General features: G+C 37.6%; 1 protein-coding gene across 15 annotated transcripts in view; it reads left to right on the top strand.

Annotated features, from left to right (window-relative positions):
- Positions 1–19,303, top strand: part of CCDC150 (coiled-coil domain containing 150) — an 85,282-nt gene that overhangs the window by 24,632 nt on the left and 41,347 nt on the right. For 8 of the 15 annotated variants that reach the window (XR_014300177.1, XM_082689025.1, XM_082689023.1 and 5 more), the window contains 5 exons: positions 1,877–1,984; positions 7,730–7,854; positions 8,102–8,279; positions 8,812–8,880; positions 17,819–17,932. Coding sequence is in view for 13 of the 15 variants with exons in the window: in XM_082689025.1 (XP_082545151.1) it covers positions 1,877–1,984; positions 7,730–7,854; positions 8,102–8,279; positions 8,812–8,880; positions 17,819–17,932 (594 nt within the window). In the remaining 2 variants the exon portion in view is untranslated. Of the gene's footprint in view, positions 1–1,876; positions 1,985–7,729; positions 7,855–8,101; positions 8,280–8,811; positions 8,881–17,818; positions 17,947–19,303 lie in introns of those variants that run through there. The other 7 variants (XM_082689027.1, XM_082689026.1, XM_082689017.1 and 4 more) reach the window with 2 other exon arrangements.

Raw genomic sequence — 19,303 nt, 5'->3', positions numbered from 1 at the left:
GTAAGTATATGAGATATACTACTAAATCATGCACTAATCTACATTTTACCTTTGTCTGCTTTATATTTTGCTCATTAAATATATAGCTTTCATCTATGCCTATGAACTTCTAAGCAGTCCAGTGCTACAGGCTATGCTTATACTTTCTTTGTATGTTTTATAACAAACAGCGTAGTAGGAACATAGTAAGTACTTACTGGATTTTAGAGTACTGTGTATTATTTTCTGTAGGATGGTGGTTTCCAAATTTAGCTAATGGGGTGTGTGTGTGTGTGTAGGCAAACAAGTTATTTCTCATAGGGTCAATGAAATTGTATTAATCACTTAAAAGAACTTTTTGTTAGTATGATTTGATTGCTTCAATACTGGGATCATAATGTTGCTGTGCTCTCTTTATGATAAAGGAAATAGAAAATAAATGTGTTATTTTATAAAATAATAATGAAAATTACTACTTTTGCTATGATAGTAGTAATTAACATTTACCAAACTCATTCTGTGTTCCAGGCATAATTATAAGCACCTTATGTTACTAACAAATTGCAATGCTTATAATAGCACTATTACAGAAACTTATTATTCTCATTTTAATGATAAGGAAGTTGATATATACAGAGAGGTTCAAACATAGCTAATAAGTCACAGAGTTAGAATTTGAGCTCAGACACTTTGGCTTCAAAGAAAATTAACTATTTCTTTTCAAGGATCAAGAGTTTATCTTTGTCTTACCCCTAGGTATTCCTTAGTGAATAGTTTCTACATTTGGTTATAATTTTCAAATGCCCCTGAACATGGGCCTTCCTTCTTTACTATACTACCACTTATGCTTTCCAGATAGTTTTTCATTTCTTTACTTTCTTAACATTTTTTGAGTGTTTTTTAATTGATCCTATTGTTATTTGTTCCCGTTCTTGAAGAATCTTTTCATTAAAGGTAAGATCCCTGGGGTGCCTGAATGCCTCAGTCTGATGGATACCCAACTCTTGATCTTAGCTCAGGTCTTGATCTCAGGGTCATGAGTTCATGCCCTATATTGGGCTCCACACTGGATGAGGAGCCTACTTTAAAAAAAAAAAAAAAAAGGATCCTTGGCAAATACACTTTGCAAAAATAACTAATAAGATAAATGTTTTCCACAGGAATAAAAATTTCAAATGTCAAAAAGACAACAGAATTATATGATAGATTCCTTGTACAAAAGATCTTAGTTTTAATTTGGATGATCTGTCTTGTGAAAAGGTACAATTATCTATATTTTGCTTTTGTGGATACTGTAATTGATGGTGAAAGAACTTAGACAATTTGTATTATTCGCTAAACAATTCTGAACACTCATCTAATTGTGGGACTGAATTTCTGTAGTACTGGCCAGGCATCTACAATGTGAAGTCCATTCTGTAGATGTCTTACTCTGTCTCAACAGTGTTCAAAATTGTGAACAGCTAATTATTGAATGCTTCGGTCGCTCCACCAAATAAATTTCTCCTTTGATTGAGAATTATGTGGGGTATTGACTCCAAATATTAGAAAGTATTATCTAATGAAATACCAGTTGGAGATAAGTAAATTAAGTTCACATACAGAGTGAAATACTATAACATTAAAAATGCGGTAAGTAGGGGCGCCTGGGTGGCTCAGTGGGTTAAGCCACTGCCTTCGGCTCAGGTCATGGTCTCAGGGTCCTGGGATCGAGTTCCGCATCAGGCTCTCTGCTCAGCAGGGAGCCTGCTTCCTCCTCTCTCTCTCTGCCTGCCTCTCTGCCTACTTGTAATCTCTCTCTGTCAAATAAATAAATAAAATCTTTTAAAAAAAATGCGGTAAGTAAAAGTAATTATTTACTGGAGAGATCTGTAACTTGCTGTGTATACCATCTTAGGTTTCGAATGACCAGCTGACTAGAAAGTGTTCAGAGCTGAACAGCATGCTTGAGACTGTTAGTATGGAAAATGCCAGAATTATTGCTGACCATCAAGCCATTCTGCAGGTATTCGCTTAAAACTTGTCCATTTCTGATAGAATCACAAGAAAACCCCTTGACTAAGAAATTAGGAAATGTGTATGACCAATTGGATATATAAAATATTTTAATAGTTTCAAGAAATTTTCTGAATTACTTTATTTTTTATTAGTGGTTTTCAATTTTCATCAGAGGGATCATTTAGCCTTATGCTCAGTCCTTTCTTGACAGTTTCTTCTCAAATACCATTATTTTAAGAAAAGTGATTACCTGGCCCAAATACTCAGTATTTCCTCAGACACCTGTGGTTTTCCCATTTTGCTTATGCTGTTTCCTTGACTGAGAAAGGTCTTTATTTCATCTTCAGCTATTTCAAATTCTATTTATTAAGCCTCAAATTCATAAGGAAGCTTGATCACTCAAACCAGAAGGATGAGTTTTCTCTGTTAACTCCTACTCCTAGGACATTAAACAGACTTTCATAATAATAGTTCTCACTTTTTGGAGAGTGTGCTTACTGTATAGCAAGCCTTATACTAATGATTATACATATATTACCTCCTTTAATTCTAGCATCCAGTAGGTAGAGGAATATTTATTATCCTCATAAATAAGGAAAATGAGGTTTAGGGAAGTAGATCAGCTTGTCTGAAGCCGCATAGCTAGTAAGGGGTAGAGCTGGATTGAAACCAAGGTCTGACTCCAGAGTCCATGCTTTTAATTTTTGCATTATACTACCTCTCTAGTTTGCACTGTGTAGCAGTGTATTTGCATGGCTCATTTCCTGGATAACACTGTGAGCTTCCTTCTTACACATCTTTGCTATTTCCCATCGTGCTTACTGCTGCACATAGTGTAACACTAAGTAAAACCAATGTTTACTCTGTGTTGTTACAGTACTAGGTCTAGAGGAGATTATAGTCCTGAACAAAATAAAATCTCTACTTTCAGGGACTAACAATAGTAGAATAATGTAATAGTAGAATAATGTGATGCGTGGAAGTAATCCTGTCACAAACACTTTTTAACTTTGGAATGTTACACAGATGGGATTTTTTTTTCCAAAGGTGTGAAGGTTTGCTTTGCAGTCAAGTATTGTTAAGATAAAAGTGTTTTAAAATACGTGTACAGAAGTAATTGTTAATATGTACTATACTTGAAAAAGTTTTATAAATTGTAGGTAGAAGTGATGTGTCTAAAAATGTTGTTTTGAGAAGTCCAAAACGGTGAGCCAGAGAAAATAAATTATGCAAAACAATTATAAGCATATGTTGTTTTTTATTTATTTTTTTTTTTAAGATTTTTTATTTATTTATTTGACAGAGAGAAATCACAAGTAGATGAAGAGGCAGGCAGAGAGAGAGAGAGAGGGAAGCAGGCTCCCTGCTGAGCAGAGAGCTCGATGTGGGACTCGATCCCAGGACCCTGAGATCATGACCTGAGCCGAAGGCAGCGGCTTAACCACTGAGCCACCCAGGCGCCCCTAAGCATATGTTGTTTTATCGTGCTTTGTAGATGATTGCATTTTTTACAACTTGAAGGTTTATAGCGATCCTGCATCCAGCAAGTCTACTGGTGCCATTTATCGACAGCATTAGCTCATTTTATGTCTCTTTGTCATATTTTGGTACTTCTCACAGCATTTCAAATTTTTTCATTATTTTTGTTCTGGTGATGTGTGATCAGTGATCTTTGATATATTATTGTAATTGTTTTCAGATGCCACAAACCATGCCCATTTACGATGGAAAACTTAATAAATATTTTCTGTGTTCTGGCTGCTTTGATCGGCTCTTCCCCATACCTCTCCCTCTTCTCAGACCTCCTATTTCCTAAGACCCAACAATATTGAGATTAGGCCAGTAGATAACTCCTATGATGGTCTCTAAGTGCTCGTGCGAAAGGAAGTGTTTCATGTCTCTTACTATAAATCAAAAGCTAGAAATGACTAAGCTTAGTGAAGAAGGCGTGTCAAAAGCAAGATAGGCCTCTTGCACCAAACATTGAGCCAAGTTGTGAAGGCAAAGGAAAAGCTGTTAAAGGAAATTAAAAATGCTACTCCAGTGAACACATGAATGATAAGAAAGTGAAACAGCCTTATTGCAGATACGGAAAAAGTTTTAGTAGTCTAGATAGAAGATCCATCCATCCTCAACATTCCCTTAGACCAAAGCCAGAGCAAGACCCTAACTCCATGAAGGCTGAGAGAGGTGAGGAAGCTGCAGAAGAAGAGTAGGAAGCCAGCGGGGTAGTTCCTGAGGTTTAAGGACAGAAGCTGTTTCTGTAATATGTAAGTACAAGGTGAAGCAAGTTCTCCAGAAGATCTAGAAGATCATCAATGAAGGTGGCTACATTAAACAACAGACGCCATTGGAAGAGGTTATTTAGGATTTTCATAACTAGAAAGAAGTCAATGCCTGGCTTCAAAATAGGTCTTTTGTTTTTCTCCCACTCAGTGTCAGGGAAACTATTAAAGCTTCAGGGCCATGTGGCTCAGGCAGGAGGCTGACCTGTGGGTGAAGAAAAAGCTGACAGCAGGGCCTTTGTTCACCATCCTCTCGGGGCACAGGTTGTTGGTGTGGCTGTGCTTCCTGCAGCAGTTGACCGTGTGGGCTTCAGGCAAGCACAACACTTGGAGTAGGCAATCTCGTCACAGTTGTATTTCTGGGTGAGCTAGAGGTGGGTAGGCCTTGATGATGCGATGATGCAGCCCCGCAGATAAAGCACCCAGCACAGGGTGAGCTCTTTCTGGACGTTGTAGTCTCAGAACATGTGACCATGGTCTGCTGTTTGCCTGCAAAAATCAGATAATGCTGGTCGCGGAATGCCCTCCTTGTCTTGGATTTTGGCTTTGACCTTTTTTTTTTTTTTTTTAAGAGCAGGGAAGGAGCAGAGGGAGAGAGAAATCGAATCTTTTTTTTTTTTTTTTAAAGATTTTATTTATTTATTTGACAGAAATCACAAGCAGGTAGAGAGAGGAGGAAGCAGGCTCCCCGCCGAGCAGAGAACCTGATGCGGGGCTCGATCCCAGGACCCTGGGATCATGACCCGAGCCGAAGACAGAGGCTTTAACCCACTGAGCCACCCAGGTGCCCCCCCCCCCTTTTTTTTCAAGATTTTATTAGAGAGAGAGAAGAGAGCAGGAATGAGGGAAGGAGCAGAGGAAGAGGGAGAAGCAGAATCCCCACTAAGCAGGGAGCCTGACCTGAGGCTCCGTCCTGGGACTCCAGGATCATGACCTGAGCTAAAGGCAGATGTTGGGGTCCGTGATCAAAGGAACAAGACTGATACAAAGCAAGATCAAGCAAAGCTTTATTTCGCGCCAAGCATCAAGAATCAAACCAACCAGTTGGGGCATCTCTTACAAAGAAGTGACCTCTCCCAGCCTCACAGACTAACTTTTATAGAGATGGTTGAGCCTGGCTATACACAGGTGGCCAATGAGATTGCAATACACAGAGAAAACTGCACAGTTATGCTAGATCACACACAGGTGGCCAATTGAATTTCAATTTACCCTAGTAGATATATGCGGTGCCCCACTGATTGGATGTCTCCACCTGGCCTGACCCGCCCTCGTATCTGGGCTTTGCAAGTAAGTTCCTCTGGGAGGAGCAGGGTCAATCTAAGTTCACTGCATAAACTCAAAATGGCTCCCTCTGGCTAAGTAGGCCCTTACAGCAGACACTTAACCAACTGAGCCACCCAGGCATCCCAGAGAGAGAGAATCTTAAGCAGGCTTCATGCTCAGTGCAGAGCCCTGATACTGGGCTCATTCTCATGACCCTGAGATCATGACTTGTGTTGAAATCAAGAATCAGACACTTAACCAACTGAGTCGCCAAGGCACCCCTTGGCTTTGACATTCTAAGTGGTGTCACTGGGCACAATCTACAGGGTCAGAGTAAGGTTCAGGTTCTTCACAAAAATCTGCATCTGTGCATCTGTTGCTTGGCCCACTCACTGAAGAGAAAGCTCCACGCTGACTTTGTTTGGGCCCAATATAGCTGGCAACTTTAAGTGAAAGCCAGTGTTCCTTGACCATTCCAAATATCTTAAGACCCTTAAGAATTATGCTAAATCTCCTCTACCTGTGCTTTATAAATGGAACAACAAAGCCTGGATGACAGCACATCTGGTACAACATGATTTACTGAAAATTTTAAGCCCACTGTTGAGCCCTCCTGCTCAGAAAAAAAGATTCCTTTCAAAATTGGTCACCCAAGAGCTCTGAAAGAGATGGGCAAGATTAATGTTTTCATGCCTGCTAATACAACATCTGTTCTTCAATCCATGAACCAAGGAGTAATTTCAAGTCTTATTATTTAAGAAATCTGTTTCACAAAGCTATAGGTGCCATAGATAGTGATTACTCAGATGGATCTGGGAAATCGAAAGGAAATCGAAAACCTTTGGAAAGGATTCACCATTCTAGATACCTTTAAGTACATTCGTGATTCACGGTAAGAGGCCAGAACATTAACACTTCCAGGAATTTTGAAGAACTGGATTTCAACCCTCATTGAGTTCAAGGAGTTCTGAACTCCTCAAGGAGTTCAGGACTTAAGTGGAAGAAGTACCTGCAGATATAATAGAAATAGTAGGAGAGCTAGAATTAAAGGAGCTTGAAGATGTGACTGAATTGGTATAAACTCATGACAAAACCTGAATGAATGAGGAGTTGCTTTTTATGGATGAGCAAAGAAAATGGATTCTTAACACTCCTGGTGAAGATGCTGTGATTGCTGAAATGACAACGGAGCATTTAGAATATCATATAAGCTTAGTTGATAAAGCAACAGCAGGGTTTGAGAGGACTGACTCCCATTTTGAAGGAAGTTCTACTGTAGGTAAAATGCTGTCCAAACAGCATCACATGGTACAGAGAAATAGCTCCTGAAAGGGAGAGTCAATGTGGCAAACTTTATTGTTTGTCTTATTTTGCCTTATTGTCTTATTTTAAGAAACTGCCACAACTACTCTAACCTTTAGCAAACACCACCCTTATAAGTCAGTAGCCATCAACACCAAGGCAAGACCCTCCACCAGCAAAAAGTTTATGACTCACTGAGAGTTCAGATGATGGTTAACATTTTTTAGCAATAAAGTGTTTTTAAGTTATGTACATTGCTTTTTTTTAAGACATAATGCTACTACACATTTAATAGACTATCACTTGTATATGCAGTGGGAAGCAGAAAATTATTTGCCTAGGTTTATTGTGGTGGTCTGGAAGTGAACCCACAATATCTCCTAGGTATTCCCATATAGTGCTTCTGTAACAGTAGCTGAGTGAAATTTCAAATATTTTCAAATGAGTTCACAGCAAATTATTAACATGATTGCCCCTGGAGAAGTGGGATTATTTTAAAGGAGGGGGAGTGTAAGTGAAGAGATCTTTTCACTTTATACATATTGATGTTGTTTTTAAAAATATGTATTATATTACAATTTTGAAGTACCAAAATATTCCTAGTAGAATTTTATATCTAAAAATACATTCATGTTAAGAGTTTTATAAATTTTGCAGCAGCCTGGGTAAATAATGCATCTTCACTGTTGCCTGGTAGAGCTATAAAATGACAGAATTGTGGTCAGGTGAGAGTGGGGACAAAGAGAAACCTGAACATTAAATTCTTTAAAAAGAGGTTTTATGTATATAAAAATGTATCTCTCAAAGCTAAGTCACTATCTTTGATCAGTCATTTTCAGTGGCACCCTATTAAATGACTTCCTGGCATCTCAGCTTTTAATATTACTTCCAAAACTCAGGTAGAGAAGAAAATGATGACGCAGACTTTTCAAGAACAAAACCTACTCCTGGATGCAGCCCATGCCAGTATCACTAAGGAGCTAGAGACTGTTCAGAATGAGAAAATCCAACTCCAAACACATCTGTAAGTAAACTAGGCAACTTCTGTATCTTTTGTTCTCGCATTTGTATTTCTTGTCTTTAATGGAAACGTTTAATTCTGCATTTCTTGGGCCAGACACAAAGATAAAATAAAGACTTTGCCCTCAAGGAACTAGTTTTGTTAGAACGTTTTGGCAACTGCTCTCAGCCAGCGTGTTCTGGGAGAACGGGGGTCTATTAAATAAAGAACTCTCAGTCAACGCTCATGTCTCCTCGTTCTCTTCTTACAGGGACCATTTAATTTTTGAGCATAATCAGTGTACCCAGAAAGCACAGGACGCGGAGAGGAGGACAGCCTTGCAGAAGGAGCTGCTAGAAACAACTATTGCAAGACTGCGCGGTGAACTGGAAGCATCAATCCAGGAGAAGAAGTCTCTGCTGGAGGAGAAAGAAAGATTTCAGGGAGAGGTGGGTAGCAGCAGATTTATGTTACCTCCTGGTTGTGGTGGTGATCTTGTTTTAAAACTCTTTTAAGTGCCAAAGATAAGAAATACAGCCCAGATGCAGTTAGTCTGAGTTGCCCATTAAAGAAATCTTGAGGTGGCTAATCTCTGTCCGGTAGCATGTGATGTAGACTGTGCCAAACAGCCCGCCCTTGCACAGCATTAACTAGTGGCTCACATATCCTCATGGTAGCAAAGGTGTCAGATTTAAAAAGCTGATTTCCCCTGAAGGCATGGGATAGTGGAGGTTAAGGGGGAGCAGCTCTGTCTTCCTGCTGAGGAAGGAACCCGCAGAGTCTGACGTGCAGACGTGTCTTTCTAATTTCAGGGCTATTTGTGAAGTCTGCTCTGCCTCAGAGACTCCCTGAGTGGCCCCTTTTCTGAGAGGATGTGCTATCTCGGCAGTGTAGGTATCCGTGAGCAGGGTGTGTCTGCTGTAGTAGAGCCTGCCCGCCGTGCTGACACTGAGCCTTTCTTTGTTTCCCCTCCTCGGGCAGGTTGATAAAACAGAGAAAGAAATAGCGCAAGAAAAATGCAATTTGGAAAAGGAATTAGCCAAAAACAAGGTATTCCGCATTTTATTTGTTGATATTTCACTGTGTTTCCTTCTGTATCTCTGCCTCCTGTATGAGCTTATTTTACTGAGGAGATGGGTTATTCAGTTGATTACCAGGATGTGGAGGGGGAAAGAAGCTACTGAGGTGGGTGCGCCGCAGAGTGCTCCGGTCACGGCTCCAGCCGCGCCGGCACGGGGCTGCTGCTGGGCCGCGTTCAAGCATCTGGTGTTGGCCACTGAGTCACGACAGCCTCTGGCCCTAGTGTTCACTCAGTATTTTAGCCAGGAAGTCCCTCAATGGCCCTTTGGGAGGCAAAGAGATCATTGTTGACAGTGCTGTTTTGTTTTGTTTTGTTTTGTTTTGTTTTGTTTTTTAAAAAGCCAACTTAGGCTTCCTAAGTACCTGTTAGCACTTGTCACTCATTTGTAAGATACTCTCTCCTGGGTTCTAAAAAGATAGAATGGCCAGAGACACAAATACTCTTATTAAAATAAAACAAAAGCCGGTCTTTAAAGCATTGCTGTTTGTGTTTCCAAAATTTGAAAAACATAAAGGTTATGTATCACTGTCATCCGGAATCATCTGGAGCGTCAGGGAGAATTAGCCTACCCCAGATGGTAAATTCTGCGACACGTGTCTGTATAACCATTGATCCTTGATTGCTGCTTGGCTTCTGGCCCTATTAAATAGTATTCATGTTACCAGAACCATATATGTGTGAACCTGTAATTTAAGAAGTTTCTGAGCCCAAGCTCTGATATATATAGTTCACCTCTCTGTCATGTAATCAGTGGTTTAGTGACTAAGCTATAGTGATTTGAAAAATCGTCCAACCTAAGAATCTTTTTAAAAAGCTTACTTCCCATGGTGAGGACTTGCTGGTGTCAGTTTGCCCTCAAATATGCTTTTTAAAATTTGGAAAATTGGTGGATACTATTAAATTCATGAATGCTTTTCGCTTGAATGTAGGGAATGTTACATGGCGAAGGCAAATGTTCTGTGTCTTTGATTAAAACATAGAATCATTTCGCTTGTCTAATTTTATTTGTCTGAACGTAGGCAAAGTGTGAGTTCATGGGGCTGAAAGAGAGGTTCTCTTAGACCAAATGGTAATGCTTATACTGAGTCCTATGTTTTGGGGGGGTCTGATTTGATATTTTTCAAATGTGTGTTTATTGTAAAGCTATGTTTTTCTGAAGTCAGGCTTTTAAGTTATACATAGTGAAATTCACCCTTTTTTTAGTGTACAGTTCTGTGAATTTTGGCCAACACATCAAAATACAGAACACTTTTATCACCTTGGGAAGGTCCCTCATACCTCTTTATCTTTAACGTCTTGTACCACCATCCTTTGGCAACCACTGGCCTGTGCTTCTGTTCCTATAGTTATGTCTTTCCCAGAATATCCTATAAATGGAATCATATAAAGTGTAACACTTTGAGTCTGGCTTCTTTTGTTTAGTGAAAGACATTCGAAGTTCTCCCATGTTCTTGTCGTGTGTTTCAGCTGTTTGTGTTCCATGATACGGGTATATCACAATTTCTTTGTCCATTTGCCACTTGAAGGACATTTGGCAATTATGAATAAAGCCTATAAAATGTTCACATCTGAACACGTATTTTTATTTCTCTTGGCTAATTATCTGGAGTTGGAATTCTAGATCCTATGGGAAATACATATTTGACAAACAATTCAGCAGCTATTTTCCAAAGAATATGTACTATCTTGCCTTCCGTCAATACTGTAGAAGAGTTCTACTCTCACTGCATTCTCACCAGCACATGGTAGCGTTGGTTCTTTGAGTCTTGGCCATTCTAACTGCTGATGTAGACTGGCATATCATTGTGGCATAATTTGCATTTCTCTAGTGATTAATAATATTGAGCATCTTTTCATCTGCTTATTGGTTATTCACAAGTTTAAGTGTCTCTTTGAATATTTTAACCATTTAAATTCCATTTGTCTTCTTATTATTGATTTTTCAGGGATTTTAAAAATATTCTCATGTTGATTCTTACATAAAAAAAGTTCATACTTTTTGTTTATGTGCAGATCTTCCAAGTGCTTTACATATTTTTCTCCCATTTTATGCCTTGTTTTTTCATGCTCTTTCAAAGAGCAGAAGTTCACATTTTGATAAAATCCAACTTGTCAAATTTTTTATTTTTGGATCATACCCTTTGTGTCCTATCTAAGAAATTTTTGACTAACCTAAAATCACAAAGATTTTCCTTTTTGTTCTCTAGAAGTTATATAGTTATAGATCTTATATTAGGTCAATGGTCTGTTTTTAGTTAATTTTCATATATCATGCAAGGTTCGTTTTATTTTCAGATGGATTGTCTGATCTAGTACATTTTATTATTGAGATGTAATTAATACACTATAAATTCACCTCCTTAAAATATACAGTTCAGTGGTTTCTTAGTTTATTCAAAAGTCTGTGCAAACATTACCACTTAAAAAAAATTTTTTTTAATTTCTTTTCAGTGTTCCAGAATTCATTGTTTATGCACCACACCCAGTGCTCCATGCAGTACGTGTCCTCCATAATACCCACCACCAGGCTCACCCAACCTCCAAAACCCTCAGATTGTTTTTCAGAGTCCATAGTCTCTCATGGTTCGTTTCCCCCTCCAATTTCCCCCAACTCCCTTCTCCTCTCCATCTCCCCATGTCCCCCATTTTATTCCTTATGCTCCACAAATAAGCGAAACCATATGATAATTGACTCTCTCTGCTTGACTTATTTCACTCAGCATAACCTCTTCCAGTCTCGTCCGTGTTGCTACAAAAGTTGGGTATTCATCCTTTCTGATGGAGGCATAATCCTCCATTGTATATATGGACCACATCTTCCTTGTCCATTCGTCCATTGAAGGGCATTTTGGTTCTTTTTTTTTTTTTCTTTTTTTTTTTTTTTTCTTTTTCTCGGGCATTTTGGTTCTTTCCATAGTTTGGTGACTGTGCCCATTGTTGCTAGGAACATTGGAGTACAGATGGCCCTTCTTTTCACTACATCTGTATCTTTGGGATAAATACTCAGTAGTGCACTTGCAGGGTCATAGGGAAGCTCTATTTTTAATTTCTTAAGGGATCTCCACACTGTTTTCCAAAGTGGCTGCACCAACTTGCATTCCCACCAACAGTTTAAGAGGGTTCCCCTTTCTCCACATCCTCTCCAACACGTGTTGTTTACTGTCTTGTTGATTTTGGCCATTCTGACTGGTGTAAGGTGGTATCTCAATGTGGTTTTGATTTGAATCTCCTTGATGGCTAGTGATGATGAACATTTTTTGTGTGTGTCTGTTAGCTGTTTGTATGTCTTCACTGGAGAAGTGTTTGTTCATGTCTTTTGCCCATTTTTTGACATGATTATCTGTTTTGTGTGTGTTGAGTTTGAGCAGTTCTTTATAGATTACCACTATCTAATTCCAGAAACTTTTTATCACCAAGAAGAAACCTGGTACCCATTAGCAGTCCCTTCCCATTCTGGTCTGCCTCCAGCCTCTGGCAACCACTGTTCTACTTTCTGTCTACATGGGTATGTCTATTCCCACATTTCATATGAATGGAGTAAACCGGTGTGTGTCCTTTTATGTTTGGCCTCTTTACTAGGTTAATGTTTTCAAGGTTTATCCATACTGTAATATATGTCAGTATCTCATTCCTTTTTATGGCTGGGTAGTATTATATTGTGTGACTATACCACTCTTCATTTAGCCATTCATCAGCTGATAGACATTCAGGTGGTTCCCACTGTTTTGGCTGTGAAGAATAATGCTATGAACATTTGAAATATCTCATTGTGTTTTTTTCAATTAAGGTGAAATTCACATAAAAGAAAATCATACACTTTAAAGTGAACAATTCAGTGGCATTTTGTATACTTACAATGTTGTATAACCACTAACTCTTCTAGTTCCAAAACATTTTCATCACCCCAAAAGGAAACCCTGTACCCATTAACTAATTACTCCCTATTCCCCTCTTCCCCTAACTTTAACAGCCACTAATCTGCGTTCCATCTGTATAGATTTACCTATTTTAGATATTTCATATATTCATACGATATGTGATCTTTTGTATCTGCCTTCTTAGCATAACACTTTTGGGGTTCATCCATCTTGTACATAGCAATATTTCATCCCTTTCATTCATTTTATGGATGAGTAATAATTCACTCTTTGTGTGTGTGTCATGGTTCCCTGGTTCATACCTCAAAGACCAACCACCTGGGGTATTCTGTTTGTAGAAATCTAGGTGTATCTTACATCAGAGGCTGATTTCATGGGTGTACAGAATATTCTGGTAGATATCCAGCTCAATTCAGGGACTAGTTAAAAATAGGGTCCCTTACTCCTCTGCCATCTTTGCAGAGGTTCCTGTTTTTTTGTTTTTTAATAATAACCATCCTAGTAGATGTGAAAAGAGGTACCGTGTGGTTTAGATTTGCATCTCCCTAATGACTACTGATGTTGAGTATCTTTTTATGTGCTCATTGGCCATTTGTATATCTTCTTTGGAGAAATGTCTATTCAGATCAGTAGCTCATTGTAAACTGGTTTGTCTTTTAATTGTTCAGTTAAAAAGAGTTTATATATTCTAGATCGTAGACCCTATCAGATATGTGGTTTGCAGATATTTTTCTCCCATTCTCTGGGTTCTGTTTTTAAATTTTTAGATTTTTATTATGTTCAATTTACTTTTTTTGTTGTTGTTGCTTATGCTTTAAATGTCACATTTGAGAAACTTGCCTAATCCAGGGTCACAAAAATTAACAGTTTTTTATTCTAAGATTTTTTATAGTTTTACATATATAGGTCTTTGTTCATATATGGGTTGAGGTAGAGGTTCAACTTAATTATTTTGCCTGTGGTTATCCAGTTGTCCCAGCACCATTGTTGAAAGCTCTTTTTTCTTTTGAATAGTCTTGACTCTCTTGTCAAAACGCAATTAACCATAGATGTATGGGTTTATTCTAGACTCTCAATTCTGTTCCACTGGTCTGTATGTCTTTCATATGTCAAAACCACACAGTTTTGATTACTGTAGCTTTGTAGCAAGTTTTGAAATCAAGATGCATGAGTCCTCCAACTTTGTCTCCCCCTCCCCCACCAAGATTGTTCTGACAATTCTGAATACTTATGTTTCTATATGAATTTTAGAGTCAGCTTTTCCATTTTTGCAAAAAAGGCAGCTATAATTTTGATAGAGTTTGCCTTGAATCTGTAGATTAGGGGACTTTTGCAATAATCATAATACCTTGTATTTTTTTCTCTATAAGAATGTATCATCTGAAAATAGAGATAGTTTTATTTCTTCCTTTCACATTTCACTGCCTTTTCTTTCTTTTTCTTGTGTAATTGCCTTCAGTAGAATCTCCACTATAATGCTGAGTAGAAACGTTGGAGCAGACAGACATCCTTGTCTTGTTCCTGATTTTAGGGGGAAAGATTTCAATCTGTCACTGTTAAGTACAGTATTAGCTCTGGGCTTTTTCTAAATGCCCTTTAGCAGGATGAGAAGATTCTCTTCTATTCCTAATTTGGAGAGTTTTTATCATGAAAGTATGTTGAATTTTGTCAATTGCGTTTTCTATGCTATCGAGATAATCTGGTAGATTATTTTACATTGTTTGATTTCAAATGTTGAACCAAGCTTTCATTTGGGGGATAACTTTTACTTGCTCATGAGTGTAATCCTTTTTATATTGTTTCATTTGGCTTGCTAACACCTTTTTGAGGATTTTTGAATTGTTATAAATATGGGATATTATTTTATAGTTTTCTTATGATGTCTTTGGTTTGGGTATCAAGGTAATAGTGCCCTCTTAAAATGATTTGGTAAATGTTCCCGCCCGTTCTATTTTTGGGAAGAGTTTTTGAGGGATTAATGATATTTCATCTTTTTAAAAAATATTTTATTTATTTATTTGACAGACAGAGATCACAAGTAGGCAGAGAAGCAGGCAGAGAGAGAGGAAGGGAAGCAGGCTCCCCGCTGAGCAGAGAGCCTGATGTGGGGCTTAAACCCAGGACCCTGAGATCATGACCTGAGCTGAAGGCAGAGACTTTAATCCACTGAGCCACCCAGGTGCTCCTGATAATTCATCTTTAAATGTTTGTAGAATTCACCATAGTTCTAGGTTTTTCTTTGTGGGGAGTTTTAAATTTTATTTCTTTTTAATTTTTATTATTAATTGAGTCTCTTTATTTATTAAAGGCCTATTCACATTTTCTACTTCTTTCTTTAGTCAGTTTCAGTAGTTTGGTCTTTCTAGGAATTTTCCCGTATCACCGAGGCTTTCTAATTTATTGGTATACAATTGTTCAGAGTAGCTCCTTTTCTTCATTTCTTTATATTCAGTGTAATGTTCCTTCTTTCATTCCCAGTTTCAGTAATTTGTGTCTTTTTATTATTGGTAATATAGCTAAAGGTTTGTCCATTTTGTTCATCTTGTCAAAGAACCAGCTTTTGGTTTTAGCAATCATGTCTGTTGTTTCTCTTTTCTGCCTTTTGTTTCTGCCCTAATCCTCATTATTTTCTTCCTTCTGCTTGCTTAGGTTTAATTTGTTCCTTTTCTAGTTTCTTAAGAGAGTAGCTTAGGTTGTTGGTTTATTTCTTCTTTTTTAACATTGGTGTCTACAGCTATAAATTTCCCTCTAAGCACTGCTTTAGCTGCATACTATACATTTTGTCATGTTTTCATTTTCATTCAACTCAAAGTATCCTTAACTTCCCTTGTGATTTTCTTTTTGACTCATTTGATATTTATGTTTGTTGTTTAATTTTCTCATATATGTGACCCTCCCAAATTTCCTTCTTTCATTAATTTCCAATTTTATTTCATTGTGGTTGGAGAACATATTTTGTATAATTCCAGTCCTTCAAATATATTGAGAGTTGTTCTATGGCTTAACATATGGAACATTCTGGAGAATGTTGTATGTGCTCTTGAGAAAAATGGTATTCTGCTATTGTTGGAATGAGTTTTCTATAGATGTCCAGTTCTTCATAGTGTTTTTCAAGTTATGTCTCCTCACTGATCTTGTAATTTTTCTATTCATTACTGGAAGTGGGATATTAAAGTGCCCAGCTATGTTGAATCATTTTTCTCTACCTTTAATTCTGTTAGTTTTTGCTTCATTTACACTGGGACTCTGTTGTTAGAGGCACATATATTTATAAATGTTATATCTTCTTGATGTATTGACCCTTTTTTCAATATGTAATGTCTTTTTTAAGTTTCTGGGCCCAATTACAACATGTGTGTGTGGGGGGGTTCCCACACACATAACACCAAACAGATTTTGGATACCAGCAAAGTGTCCAAGAATTGTACTCAATTCTTACACTACTACCCAGAAATAGCATTTAGTCCTACAGGACTGTTCCCACTCTTGAACTCCTACTTCAGATACAAGTTGCACGCTCCAGGTTGTTAACACCAGGCTGTTGTGCTTCTGACCTATTGGCTATAGATTGGAGGTTCCAACAATCTCCTCCTTAGATTCTTTTAATTTGTTAAAGTGGCTCACAGCACTTACGGAGATACATTTACCAGTTTATGAAAGGATATGATAAATGATACAAATCAACAGCCAGATGAAGAGATAACATAGGACGAAGTATGGGGAAATAGCAGTGAGTTCCATACCTCTCCAGGGGCACCACTATCCCTAATTTCCATGTGTTCACAACCCAGAAGCTCATAGAACTCGGTCCTTTGGGGGGTTTATGGAGGCTTCACTGCATAGTCATGACTGACTAAGTCATTGACCATTAGCTGATTCAGTCTTCAGTCCCTCTTCCCTCCCTGGAGGTTAGGGACTAGGACTGAAAGTTCCAACCCACTAATCACATGGTTGGTCCTCCTGGCAATCAGCCTCTATGCTTGGGTGGGGACCAGAAGTCACCTTCATTAATAACAGGAACACATTTCACCATTATGGCTCTGTTCCACAGTTCTCAGGAACTGTAAATGAAGGCCACATATATCTGCGACATACATTTTGGTCATCTGAGTGACCACACTTATTTCTTATAAACCATTATGATAAAAGGCCTTATTTATCTCACACATTTTTGTTTATTTTGTCTAACCACTCCAGCTCTTTTCAGGTTACTGTTCACATGATATTTTTTTTCCATTCTTTTTCTTTCAACCCATTTGTGTTTTTGAATCTAAAAATGTGTCTTTTATAAACAGCATATAGTTGGATCTTTTAAAAAATTCATTTTGCCTGTATCCTTTTTTTGGTGGGGTGTTTAATCCATTTATATTTATCATAATTAATGATAGGATTTACATCTGCCACTATACTTATTTTTCATGTCTTATATGTTTCTTATTCCTCTCTCCATTACTGCTGCCTTCTTTGTTAAGAAGATATTTCTAGTGTACTTTTTAAATCCCCTTATTCTTTATTTTACTATAAATTTTTGAGCTATGGGTAATAGAGTTATTAACATCTTTTCTTCTCTAATCTATTGATATAGTGAATTATACTAATTAATTTTGAATGTTTGACAAGCTTTGTATTACTGGGATAAATAGTCCTGACTTGTTATCCTTTTTATATATTGCTGAATTCATTTTACTAGTGTTTGGTGGAGACTTTCTGCATCCATATTCATAAGCTGAAATTAATATATAAGTAAATACCAAGTTCCAGAGATTTTCTACTTCTAGTAAATGTGAGTGATGTAATTTGTCATAGCCATCCTGCTGAAGACAACTAAAAAAGCTGAAAATTTTTAAAAGAAAAGAAAAAAGTTTACAAAATTATAGAGCTATCAGACTACAAATCCCTGCATTTAGAGACAGGAGGACATGTCCATGCAATAAGCTCTAAATTACAGTTTAAAATGTCATTTTTAAAATAAGGTAATATTTTTGAATCTAGCATAAATAGATTTCTTTTCCCCTTTTGTGTTTCAAAGATAGATATAAATGCATTAACCCAAAACCTGCGCATTCTAGAGGAAAAGAATAAACACCTGGCAGAACAAATGGCTTCCCTAGAACTTCGGCAAGTCACTTCTGATTACAATGGGGTGGGTATAAAAAGGTCAGTCTAAATTAAGAATTAAGAATTTAAAAATCAAAGTCAGAAGATGGGTTTTCTTCATTTATTGGTGTTTTAATAATTATTATTAAGTCCTGAGTAACTCAGGCTAAATATAACAGAGAGCCTTATGAGTACTTAAACAATAAGAGATTTAAGAAAAGAATTTAAGGCAACTATTAAATATCTGCCTCCACAGATGATCTATATAATACTGAAAAGCACAAATATTTATAATGCTTAAAAATATTTCCTCTACTGGGGCCCCTGGGTGGCTCAGTGAGTTAAAGCCTCTGCCTTCAGCTCAGGTCATGATCCCAGAGTCCTGGGATCAAGCCCTGCATCAAGCTGTCTGCTCAGCAGGGAGCCTGCTTCCTCCTCTCTTTCTGCCTGCTTCTCTGCCTTCTTGTGATCTTCGTCTCTCAAATAAATAAATAAAATCTTTAAAAAAAATATTTTCTCTATCATAAATTATGAGGAAGAAACTTAAATTTTTCTTTTCTTTGTCTAAGAGTTCCATTAGGCAATCAGTAATAAGTACAGTTTCTAAAAGCTGTTTGACAAGGTCAGTGCAAAACAAATAAATGGTAGAGTTCACAAAACCTCTCTCAGTGAAGGGTATTTAAAGAGATGATCATTTTGTTAAACAACTAATAAGTTTTCCTGTGTGCTTTTGAGTACTTGAAAAAATAATTGTTTCTATAGCATGCTGATCACCTTTGAAAATTGCAGATGGCCCCCATGTGAGTCTCTCTTAATCTGAGTTAAATTCTTTCAACTTCTATCATAAGCTTCTCATTACTTCAATTATGAAAACCTAGAGAGTAATTCTAAATCCAGTACATTTTCATAGCTTTAGAGTCAGACTGCCTGTGTTTCAATTTTGGCTGTGACCTCTCAGATCCTCAGTTTCTTAATCTGTCAAAGTAGGGAAATTAATACCTTTATTAGGAAGTTAAGGATTAAGTATGTTAATCCTGTAAAGCATGTAGCAGATAACTACCATTTACTGAACTTTTAGTATCTGAGCCATCCCAGAAAAAAAGCCTTTAAGTTGCTATTACAGCAACAAGTTGCATTAGTTCTAATTCCTCATACTATCTCAGACCAATATTCCCACCCCCAAGTTTAAAGATTTATCCATGTCCACTACTTGCTCATTGGCCATGCATCAGCTGGGCTTATCAACCCACCTGCTTCTGGTCCCTCTGACGACCACATCTCAGTCTGCCTGATTCTTTCATGCCCCACTGCCGGTGAGTAGGCCTGTGGCCTCATCCTAGTAGTGATTTTGACAGATCCTGACAATGATTCGATCAGTCAGTGTTGATTCTTTCCTGCTCATAGCACCTCTTAAGGT

The sequence above is a fragment of the Mustela nivalis genome (genome assembly GCF_964662115.1).
Source record: "Mustela nivalis genome assembly, chromosome: 11".
NCBI classification, from domain to species: Eukaryota; Metazoa; Chordata; class Mammalia; order Carnivora; family Mustelidae; genus Mustela; species Mustela nivalis.
The sequence above is the reverse complement of the archived record's forward strand: the minus strand, read 5'-3'. Positions and strand labels throughout refer to the sequence as shown.